This window comes from Thermobia domestica, chromosome 15, assembly GCF_964235325.1.
Source record: "Thermobia domestica chromosome 15, izTheDome1.hap1.1, whole genome shotgun sequence".
NCBI lineage: Eukaryota > Metazoa > Arthropoda > Insecta > Zygentoma > Lepismatidae > Thermobia > Thermobia domestica.
The window spans coordinates 24,032,842-24,045,727 of NC_137468.1; the positions used below are offsets into that span (position 1 = coordinate 24,032,842).

Sequence of the window (12,886 nt, forward strand, 5' to 3'; positions counted from 1 at the left end):
TTCTTTAAATCCACCGTTTTATATAACAAATATTTTCCTTATTCATCCCCATGGAGTCTAATATTATCTTGAGACTTGCATTCTGGTAATTTAAAATGACATCCCAAACTTTGTCAATCAATTTAGTGCTTCTGACTTGCTTGGACCTGGATGTTCATCTTCCATAGACTCACTGTCAGCACTGAACCTTTTACGCCACTTAAAATACGGCAACGAGGTCAATTGTTACCATGAACTTTTTCAGCATCTCAAATGTTCCTGTTGGAGTTTTTGCTGACCCGTATAGAACTCGATACTCAAGTCTTCGTTCATTGTTGAAATGCTGACGAGATATCACACCGGTTTATACTTAGCTGCGTCACGCACCAAACTGAAAACCGGTCAAGCTTGAAAGGTATTCCGAAGGTCACATACAGGATTTACCACTATTAAAAATATTTTTGCCTAAGTTAACTACATAAGAAAAAAAATCAGACGGCAAGAAACTGGGAGTTACGGAACGGATGTAGAACAGGTGTTCTCAACTTAATTCCTATCACGACCCCTATTCTATCACATCCTCTTGCCACCGACCCCCTTATAATTTCTTCTTTGTAGTAAGCTTGTGTGGGATTTTTAATACACTTATTGCGGAGATGTCACGATGTCCATCCATTTCTTGTATATAGTGGATACAGTAACTTCTCTAAAAGTGAATGAATTAAAACCAAATTTGGTCAGTTCATTCATATTACAAATATCGAATCTGATCCTTCATACTTTTCAAAATGGAGTTAGTTTGAAAATTTCAAAACTTCATGACTTCCTTAATTTTGGGTCACATGATTAAAAAAAAAAAAAGTTATTTCTAATTTTGGTTAAAAAAAAAAACTTGGACAGGTGTTAAAAAAGTTGAGTATTTTAAATTATTTGATAATATGCGTCACGAAGATTGAACCGGACATTGCCGCACTAGTGAAATTACACCATGCTTAGGTATCTCATTAATTTTCAATTTTAATTGTATTTCAATGTGCAGGTTTTTTTTCATTTACATTTTTTTAGTATTTCAATATGCAATTCTAGTTAGTTTCATATCGTACTACTTTCATTTAAATTGATTTTTAAACAACTTTGCACCTGTTGAAATTTTTTAGTAGATCCATTTTTGTAGTTCTTAATAATATGTATAAAAATAAAAAATATGCCTATCAAAACAAAATTCAAAATATTTTCCAGTATTAGATTCTAATTATATTTATCTCTTATCTTCGCGACCCCCAGGTTGAGAAACCCTGATGTAGAAAAAAGTCTGGAAATATGAGTACAAAAGAAGGCAAAACATATAAAGAAATTTAAAAAGCAACTTACGAAGGAAGTCAGTCAGCATGGAAGATTTCTGCAAAAGAAAATAGGAAGAATCAGAGAAATTTCTATAAGTACGAAAATACGAGGAAATAATGGAATATGAAATAAAGAATAATTATACGAGGGGTGACTGAAAAGTTTTGAGCCTTGAGGAAACTATAAGAAGTACAGATTTGGTAATACCTTTATTTTTCAACATAATCCCCTTCGACAGCAACGCACTTGCTCCAACAGTGCTGCAGTGCTCTTATCCCAGTAGAAAAAAAAAAAAAATTCTTAGGTTGTGACCACAGAAATTCCTCCATGGCTGTCATGACATCATTATTTGTTCACAAAACGTCGTCCTGCTAAAGCCTTTTTTTTTTAATTTTTAGATTAGGGAACAAGTGGAAGTTTGAAAGAGCCAGATCTGGAGAATAGGGTGAATGAGGAACGAGTTTAAAGCCGCATTCGTGAATAGTAACCATGGCAACTACTGATGTGTGGCCGAGAGCATTGTCATAATGGTAGAGGACAACGCCTCTGGACATCATTTGTGGCCTTATTTCTTGAATTTGCACTCGAAGTTTTTTCAAAAGGTCACTATAGTATTGTCCTGTGATGGTATGACCCTTTTGCAGGTAATCAATGAATATCACACCTTGGGAATCTTAAACAACAGAGACCATCACTTTGCCAGCGGGGGATCACCTTTGCCTTCTTTGTGTTACAGAAGGACGGGTGCTTCCATTGCTTGGATTATTATTTTGTTTCTGACTGGTAATGGTGTACCCAATAGACGTCCATAGTGATGAATCGACAGAGAAAATCGTCCACATCACGTTCTAACAGTTTCAGATTGTCCACGGATAGGAGGTACCGAGTTTTTGTTCGGGAGTCAGAAGACGTGGGACCCATCGAGCAGAAACTTGATAAACCAAGCTCATTTTCAGAATATAATCTGCTTGTTCCTGTGATATGCCCAGCCTGTCTGCTATCTGTCGAGTTGACAATCGGTGATCTTCCATGATCATATCAAGTACCAGGCCAATGTTTTCCGTATTGGTAGCACTAGATAGTCTCCCAGATCTCGTCTCATCTTCTACACTCTGCCTACCATGCTTAAATTCCAGCACCCATCTTTTGATGGTGGCATATGAAGGGGCAGATTCACCTACGGTATTGACCATATCCTGGTGGATTTCAGACGCCGACATTCCTTTTAATTGCAGATACTTGATGACTGACCTGTACTCGACTTTTACCATCTCATTCACTTCAAGAGCTTGTAAAAGAAAAAAGAAATTACTTAGAACCAAGAACTAGATACACATTAATATCAAAGGTTGTACTATTCTAATATATACCTAGTCATATCATAAATACTGACACAAGTTTTGAGGCAGGGTGTACATCCAGTTTTTAAGGTCGCAGTCAATCCGCCTGTGCAACAGAGTGGAGTGGGTCATTGTGAGTTGAGTTGTCATAAGAAAGTGTGTTCATGAAAGTGTAGCTATGGAGTGGATCGATTACAAAAATCGTGTGGCAGAAATAGCTTTTCATAAATTGTGTTAATCAGCCCCGTGATATTCACAACACTTAAAGAATCGAATATTAGCAAATCTTTCGTGTATTGGACCATCATTCGATTCACGGAGTCTGGGACAGTTGATAATTGCCAAAGGCAAGGCCGCCCACGCAGGGTAAAAACCAAAAAGTTAGTGCAACCAATGGCGGCTGAGAAATCCTGTACGAAAGCAGTCAGTGCCTTCTCATGAGCTGAACATTTCCAAAATGTCAATGTATCGTGTGTTAAGAAGTGACTTGGGGTTGAAGGCTTACCAGCGAAGTACAGATCACTTCCTCAATGCACGTCAAAAAGAGCAGAGGGTAATAAAAGCAAAGTGCCTATTGCAGCGTTACGCAAACAATGGACACAGGATAATTCTTTTTACAAATGAAAAGATATTCAACATTGAGGAAGCTTTCAATCGACAAAATGACCAAGTGTATCCTTAAACTTCCCAGGAATCTCTGGAGAAAACCCTGAAAATCCATAGGAGTCATCATCCGACCTCAGTCAAGGTTTGGTGGGGAGTGACGTATGATCGCACCACCAAGCTGCATTTTTGTGAAAAAGGGATGAAAACATAAGCCAGAGTGTACGAAAATACTGTTTTGAACTCTGTTGTGAATCCTTTGAGTGACATTTTGTTCAGGAACCAACATTGGATCTTCTAACAGGATTCCGCACCAGCCCGCAATGAACACTCCACCCAGGAGTGGCTGACGAGAAATGTCCCGCCCTTCATTGCTCCAGATGATTGGCCTGCTATCAGCCTTGACCTCAACCCGTTGGACTACAAGTTGTGGTCAGTGCTTGAGGGCATGGTCTGTAAGAATTGGCATGCCAATATTGACAGTCTGAAACGTTCCCTGGTGAAGATAATGGCGGGTTTCCCTATAGAGACAGAGCGTAATTTTATAGATAAGTAGACGAATTAAGGACTGTGTGAAGGCCAGAGGCGACAAATTTGAAAAGGAATTGGTGCTATGTGTTCATTAGACCTGTAAGTAACCTATACATTAAGGATATTGAAGTATCTTTAATATTTTCGTAATAATTCACTTCCAATGTTGTGTCAATATTTATGGTACGACTAGGTATAATTATTCTATTCTGGGTTCTCATTTTCTATGTTACGCTCAAAACTTTTCAGTCACCCCTCGTAGAATTACGTTGGCAGCAAAAATCAAGTGACACGTCTGCTACATTCCGAAAACACATCTAGAATTGTGGTCCAGTTGGCTCATGTCCCAATTGAATACTGCATTCTTTGTTTGAATAAAAATGATTATTCTAATTACTTTTGTGATGTGAACAACTGAATATTGACACCATTGTATCCTTAATTTCGAAATTAATGTTCGTAGATGTGGACGTTTTATTATTGGAAGCTTATCAGGCAATATTTTTACTTTCACTTGCTCTTACACAGTCATTATCAAAATTTGTGCTCTATACTTCAGGACTTGTAGTATAGTAAAATTCACCTTTTATGTCCTTAATTCGAAAATTCAGCCTGAATCAATGTGAGTGAGTACAAAGACACAATCTGGAAGAGAAATTAATATTTTTTTTTTCTTTTTCTAGGTTTTGTAGAAGTGAGTGACAACGATGATATCTAAGCTGAAAGAAGTTGGTCACGGAAGAAATTTTGGAGAACGTTCAGTATTTGATAGGATTGACATATTTTATTAGCTGCCTGTTTTCATATCGAATACCTGTTTTGTAAGATTTCCTATACATCCAGGAAACACCATAAGCCAGCAAGAAAAACAATGTGTTGGATATACTAATACGAACATTTCTAATCTAACATGTATATTTTTTGTCATAATATTTATTTTCTTTATTTTTCACATTATTATATACTTTTCACTGTTGGAAAACATACCGAACTAAACTGTACCCGAATTATTTATTAGTGTGAGTCATTAATGGAGTAAATCAACAATGTATTGATATACGCTCCGCACATCAGCGTAAAGAATAGATCATAATAATGAATCATATTTTGCCGGAAAATGCCATATAATACAATTATATTAGGAAATTTTATTTATATATAAGGTCTAAGATCAAAGTATTTTTTTATTTCGTTGATATTTATTTTATTGTTTATTTATTTATCTGTTGAAGTACAATGTTGTTGTTGGGATACCAAATGTCTTTAGCTATTAGAAAAATATATATACAAATGGGGTGCTTAGGTAATATAATGAAATCTCTGAAGTTAAACACTTCTTTATGTATGACTTCTATAAGTCGCATACTTCTTTATTTACTCCCATCTAATCTGTAGATTTTTCGTTGATTTTCTATCGTTTTTTGTTATCAAGAGCGAGATAGAAGACGAATAAGATGTATTAGTACTTTACAATTCACTCTATATTCCTACAACGTCATGAAACACTGATGACATGCCTATGTCCGGTAGTAGACAGACGAAAACTCCAGTCGGTTTCTATCTTTTCTGTTGGTGAACTTAATGTTATATCCAGCAACCACATAATGTACGAACCATAATAGTCATCAAAGAACTTCATCCATATTGAAATTGGTTTCTGAATCTATTTTATTAGATTGAAAAGTACAGAATTGAGTTACGAAGTTAACTCTCTTGATGGATATTTTGTTTCCTTCGTAGACATATGCAGTCCATCGTCCTTCTATGACAGTTATTTGTTCTAGTCTTCACAGAATCACATAATTTCCCTTGAAAGAGAGAAAAACTGGCGGAAGTTGTTCACCAGTGTCCATGCATTAAGACCGCAAGAACGTAAAGCAAATCCATTGGTAAAGCCATCGACAAAAGAAAAGATATATTCTATGTGCACAGTAATATGAAGTGCACTGTTTACTTTTATCGATGACTGTACATGATGTAGTGTTGTGTTGTAGTTCAGGGATTGTAATGTACACACATATCTCTCACGCATCTTTTATCCAAGCTCACCCTTACTTAACCTTTTACGTCTTGAAAATAAACGATGACTGAAAGTCTGCAAATAGTCGAAGATTCATGACATGAGGGCAAATAAAGTAAATCACAAGAATGAATTGCCTGTCCGTACAAGTATATATATAAAAGTGTCTGCAATAATAATTAAAAAAGAACAACAGTATTAGGAGGAATCATAATAGTCCTGTTTACAAGGATTTTTTACTTTATAAACATGGTACTAACCAACTTATCTTGAGTATCACACATGTTTATTACAAGCATTTGCAAGTAACATTAAGACTTTCAATCATGTAGACTGCCACCAATACCTAGATTTCAAGAGAGAAACAAGAATATTATTGATATATGACACTGTGAAAGAATATCTTAATTTACTGTCGTACTGAATGATTCTCTGTAGTTCACACGATCTTCGACTTGACAGTTAATCAAGAAAAATGAAGCCCAGTAGAATGGCAGAAAATAGCTGTCATAACTTCATGGTAAAGGTGTCATTCGATCTGGCGAAGTGACTAGCGTGAACTTCACGCAGAGTAATTTCTTATTGCCAAAATGGTTGCGAAGTAAACTTCTTTATAGTGGTACTTTCGTTTTAAATGTTTTATATTGGCCATAGTCATTACCCTAATTTTAATGTACATTAGTGTGTATTAGACGTATTTCGTGATTTTTAAGGCGTATATATTAGTGAATATATGCAACTGTGATATCGATGCATCACATTACTGGCACCCAAAATTATTTCTTTATCTTTCAAATCAATTGGATGTTACTGGGAAGATCGCGAGTACTGAAAAAAATTTAAGAGAGAACTATAGCACATGTAGCGTACAGTATTTCGGAATAGAATGACAAACTACTTTATATTCTTCTAAAGAGTCAAAAATGTTGGACTGGACTTAATATCGCCGCCTTAACAGCTACACTACCCAATCTGCTTCCTGGTCAGTTAAAAAATTACACTCTCGAGGTCGGTGGTCAGCCATTCAGATCGCATAGATTGTACCAGAGCCCCTACTGTGCTTCGACAGCCCGCGCCTATGGCATTTGAAGTAGATCCTATATGGTAAATGGAGGAAACAGACGATTTTTTGTTCAATAGTATAGAGACACTGGTTGTCAAGGCACAATGTGGGTTACAATACAGTCCATATGATTAGAATGGGTGAGTACCAATCTGAAGAATGAAAATGTTCAATTGCGTAGGAAGTAGACTGGGTAGCATAGTGATTTCGTACACTAGCGACGTAAGCTGAAGTCTCGGGTTCGATTTTCAATCCAGTCAAATATTTTTTTATTTTGAACTTCATTAAAGTCGCAACTATATAGGATATGCTTTGAGAAAAATCGATTAACTCCTCCATATATCACTTTAATACTCTACGTTCAATTTCTTTTTTGTAATTTTCTAAGTTTTTCTCTTCAATTCTACGATTTGGTAACGATATAGTAATCAAAATCTATTTATTCTTTGTTAGTATTTTTGTGTGTATGATGCTCAAGACAACCATAAATTAGTACCTTATTTCATGGTTATTATATACCCATTGATAGATTCCATCCTTCTGTATATGTTATACAAATAAAAAAAAATGTAATTAATATCTTAAATACGAAAAATATTTAAGAGGGTTCGCAGTAAATTTGTAATGAATTGATAGTTACAACAAAAATCTTACGTTGTTGGTGTTTATAACTAAAGTTTGTATTTCAAGAGTTCAATCGATATATATATATATATATTTCTTTAAGCTGTGTTGTGTATGTTGTAATGTTTAATATGAAAAATGATTTGTGTCTCTCCAAATATGAAAAATTTATTCTGTAAGATATAATGAAGTCATTATGCAATATTTCGAGAGTCAGAGTATCTTTAATTCTCACAGAAACATCCATATTTTCTCTATCCATAATCTAGTTTTCTGGTTGATTTCATGGACCCTATACCAGCTTCGGCAATATATTTAATTAAGAAACAATTTTGTTGTCATTGGAATCTATATCGATTTTGTATTTCTAGTTCATTGTTCATTTTATAGAACTTGACTAAAGATGTAAAGAAGAAGATACAATTTTAGAAAAGCACATAATGCATCATTTTATATCTCGTTGGACATGAAAGACTGGAATTAGTTATGAGATTTCCATAATGGAGCTGGCAGATAGCTTGATTAATACAAGTATTGATAAAATTGGCAGTATACGATTTTGCAATATTGATTTCCAGCTCACAATAACAAGGGAAAGGTAACTCCAATCTTTCATTCCAGCAAGACAAGAATTGGTAATATGAAATAGATTCATCATCTATATGAAGAGTCTACTTTTTTTTTTTTTTTTAATTTCCAATAAAGTAGATGGAAGATAGGCATAATACAAGGTCTACAAAAGTAAGGTCGTTATTTAATGACATATTTTCAGAACAATGTAAGACAATTTGTTGTTCCTTGTGTGTGTTCCTTACGGTCAGGGGATGTTCTATTGTTCATATTTTACATTGTTACCAACCAATCAATTCGTTTTACCTTGGATATAATCATTATTTCACGGATGAGCTCTAAACTTACTTCATTTTAAAATTCTGAATTCATTACTTGTTTGTTTTTCCATTTCCGAGGATTAAAATCTATCAGCACTTATAATGTGGACCGACATTCATGTGCTATTACCTTGTATTATTAAAAACCATTTATTAAACAACGCAGGGTAGCTATTGTTCTTTTGTTTAGTGTATAGTCAATGTGTTATTCAGTCTTACGCCGAACTATTGCAACCAAACTATTTCATTATATTCATACAGTTCTATGTATTAATTAGTCATTTAAATAGTAATATAAATTTTATTGTAGCATTATTGTGTTTCAAATTACCAGTTCAGAAGTTCATTGCTCTTTACATGCAGACACTCATGCAGATTAAAAAAAAAAAAAAAAAAAGTTTGCCGAACTACTAAATTCTTAAATTCTATTCTGCTACAACTAATAATGAAGCAGATAATATTTCTGTCATGATTGTACTCTCAATATTCGATATTTTCACTGCTGGGTGTGGACTTTTTCTTTATATTTTATTAAAAGAGTATTTCATGCTGTTAGATGAACAGGGAACCTATATTTTTGAAAACGGATTGGAAGTCAAACTTTCATCTATCAAAGACATCCATAGTTAAGTTGACTCACCTTTGATAACCGTTGTTCCTTTTTCAATTCCCAGTAAAAATAATTTTCATTATTAACTTAAGAAAGTGCATGAGGATCCATTATTTAAGAATGTACATTTGGCAAGTTGTTTGTCATCTTTTTCTAACTTCAGAAGTAAGGTGAATGGAAATAGAGAATGAAAAAAAAAAAAAAAAAATGCATGCTTCGAATGTAGAAGTACCATTAAACAATATATTGTTGTAAAATTACTCTACCTTTAATACAGACTGCCATATTAAAAGAAAAATGGTTTCTATTTTTTGGTTTGTTTGTTTTTTCATCATTTTAAAATTGTTATTTAATGATACTTCCACATTTTAAAGCGCCTGTCTTTGTTTCACCCTCTCTTTCTACTCTTCTTATTTTATAATAATAATAATAATAATAATAAAAGAACAGCAAATAGTCGAATGACACTTGGAAATAGTAATGTAAATGAAATTAAGTGAATGTTTTTTATTTAATCTTAAATAACACAGAAAATTATTATGTAATGAAACGTAAATATTTAATTTCGTACTTACCAAAGATACTCATATGTTGTTTAAGTTTAATATTAAATTATTTGAGCTTCAGTTTAGTCATTTGCAGTGGTCATAATCCCAAAACCAGTTTGTAGTGAAGCCAATTGGGGAGCTACTTGAATTAAAGAGAGAGCGAACTTCGGTCTAGAGCAATGGCGGATCTTAAGGAAAGTGACATTGTTTAAATTTTATGCTAAGGAAAGGACGCTTCAGAAAGTTCTGTTATAAGAATTAGTATATTAGGTAAACTCAGTTTTTACCGATGGGACTTTCCCCTGAGCCGCCATTGACCTAGACAACCTGAAATAATAGCGATGTGGTGAGTGCATATCACTCAAATTGAATCATCTAGCCAGCTTTAGTCTTTAGCGAGCTTTAACGCCAAGAAATTTAGCTTACTGCTAAGTTATTTAGTTTTGTCTTATCTATTTATTTGACTTCAATAGTATGACTCATTATTCGAAAATGGAAATTAATCAAGTTTTGAAAACTGGCGATATGTGTATATACATAAATATTTAATAATAAGACCTTACTGAAGTGGAAACAGTTTGTTATTTGTAAATATTTTATGTTACTTATATTTAACTTATTGTCATTTATAATAATTTTAAGTCAGTCTTTAAAATTAAAGGCAAATAAATAAACATTTTCTGGTGAATTTAGTAAATAAAGGAGACAATGCTGGTTATAATCAGGTGTGAATACAAAAAGTCGAAGTATTAAAGAATGTCAGCATATTCTTAAAGGGATGGCATTAATGTATTTTAAACGTGTAATCTGTATTGGATACAATTAATCTCAGGGAGGTGGGTAATAACTGAATTGTTCTTAGTATCGATAAAATTAGAAACATTTTTTTCTTCTGAAGTTTATGTATAGTGTACATGATTATGTGAATGAGATCAGATGGAAAATCATAAAGTGTGTTGTTAAATTTATGTACTGCCTTATTGTGTTGTTCACTGTAAAGACTGATTTGTATACGAAGTAATGTCTTTTAAGAAATACGAGGGGCAGTCAAAAACTTCCCGGAATGTTGTAATAGTTTTGGTATTATCGTGATGTAATCACAATGAATCTTGCACAGTACACTCCTTAGGTTGCCTAATCATGAATTTGATAAATATGAACAGGTCATAAACACTCAGAGTACGAGTAGTGTAGCTGAACGGAGGAGTGAGTGGTGATCGGTTTGGCGCAATGTTGCAGTTCAAGCAACACGCAAACATCAAGTTCATGAGCAAAGTGGGGAAATCTGCTTCCGAGACTTTTAATAACCTTAAAAACAGTTTAAGAGCATCGCATGTTTGGCTCTTCCCAAAGCTAAAAATCGGCCTCAGAGGTACCCATTTCGCCATTGTAGAAGAGTTCGAAACTCTCACGACTCTATGATTACGGCCGTTGAACTTCGGAAGATTAAAAAAAAAAAAAGTTTAATCGGTGTTTCATCGGTGTAGCAAGTGTGTGTTCCAAAGGTACCTACCTTGAAAGCAATTAAGTAAATGAGTACTTATATTGTGGTAATAAAGAACAACAACAAATTTCCGGGAACTTTTTGACTGGCCCCCGTATACTGCAAGTAGTGCATTTTTAATATGTAAAAATCTGGTAATAAAAATTTTCACCATATGTTTTCACGAATCCAAAGATTTTCGATTCGTCAAGATGCTACTTACTAATGTAGTTACTAATATAAAACACGACTATATACGAGTATGTGTGCTTTATTTAGGGAACACAGTCGTCTTTTAGTGAAATATAATAAGAAATAACACAAAATTATTAATATTTGTTTCCACTTCAAATAACATATTTAAAAATTAAGATTTCAATTATTTTAAATTTTATTTTTCAGAATGACACAAGTGGCAACTAAAGTTTCAAAATTTTTGTCATCTTTATTTTTCGTATGTTCAATCATTAACAATAGATTGTTTATATAGATTGATAAATCAAGCTATACAGATTATTACTAATAAAAATCTAGAATGTTATTTTAAGTTTCCAAAGAATATTAGTTTAAGCTCAAGAAATTGGAAAGAATAGAGCTGAAATGTTGTTTTTATTATTATTTTCTTAAATGAATTTTGTCGTTAGTGTTAAGACTAAAGTACTTATTTTTGTAAAAAAGCGTAGATACATTTTATTTTCATTAAACAAATTGAGATTTTTGTTTCTTACCACATCATTATGGTTTTGATCAGTATGCAGCTGACATCTTTACCCGTGTCTATAGTAAATGTATTGTAGATATACTTAAAATAAAAGAGACCTTATCTTGTATCCAGAGGAAAGAAAATCTTTTCTATACTGTTTTGTTAATCCCTTACAATTTGTCACTGTCGGCAACTACGCTTCTAGGTTGTTAAACGTCGGTTGAAGTAAGGATTAAATTTACTTATTTCTCGTAAGAAAAGGAGTTCCACGGAAATGAAGGAACTTCCAACACGATATCAGTCGAACAGCGCAGGTGGTGACATTGATAATGTTGCCAGTGCACAACAATATCGTGTAGAAAACTCTTTTCCCCTAGATACATAGTAAGGTCTTTTGATCTTTAACTTCAATATGTATTCTATAGCTAGTGGCAGATATTCCAGATACATTAACATATCGCAGCATAATTCTGCAGACAGACAGTTGCTCATAGTATGTGTGTTTGTGTTGTTGAGTTAAAATAGTAAGTGAAACTTTAGTACTAAAAGACAGTTGTACCATTTATCTCATATTATTGCCATAACCCACAGTCAGTATTAGTCGTGTCTCATATTTGAACTTGTACTGTAGATAATGATTTTAGAATTTAAAAACTTTTGAATTTATGTATCGAAACTACTACATGTCTTCTTAATAGTATTCGTAAAAGACATCACTGTATGAAACATCACCATGACGAATAATTGTTGAAAATGTAGGCATGGAGCTATTATTTATTTATTCTGTTATATGTAAATCATTTATGCGCATTAATGTTGGTAATTGAGTATAACATTAAAAATTTTATAGTCAAGTTAATTTTTATGTTTGTTTAGAAATTCAAACGAAATTTCAGATATAATTTTTCGTTATTTTATCCTTTGTTTTAATTCTTTGTTAATTTTATATATAAGTTATTGTTTTGCCTCCAAAGAAAATAATAATCGTTCTACCGCTCTTGAGAATTACACTTGACTGCAAACACAGGCATATATCGAACAAACCCCCAAATATTTATATATTTATTTGGCAAGGTTCTTTTACTTGAACACCACAGTCTGTTGAAGTGAGTGAAGTTGTTGAAATGTAAGAACAATTAATATATTAA

The 12,886-nt window shown here is 33.3% G+C and overlaps 1 protein-coding gene across 3 annotated transcripts in view; it reads left to right on the plus strand.

Moving 5' to 3' along the window:
* fal (SAM and HD domain containing deoxynucleoside triphosphate triphosphohydrolase falten) overlaps positions 1 to 12,597 on the plus strand; it is a 55,210-nt gene extending 42,613 nt beyond the window's left edge. For all 3 annotated transcript variants that reach the window (XM_081741405.1, XM_081741407.1, XM_081741406.1), the window contains one exon: positions 4,481 to 12,597. In XM_081741405.1, the coding sequence (XP_081597531.1) occupies positions 4,481 to 4,515 (35 nt within the window). In that variant the 3' untranslated portion in view covers positions 4,516 to 12,597. The remainder of the gene's footprint in view (positions 1 to 4,480) is intronic.
* Positions 12,598 to 12,886: the final 289 nt, after the last annotated feature.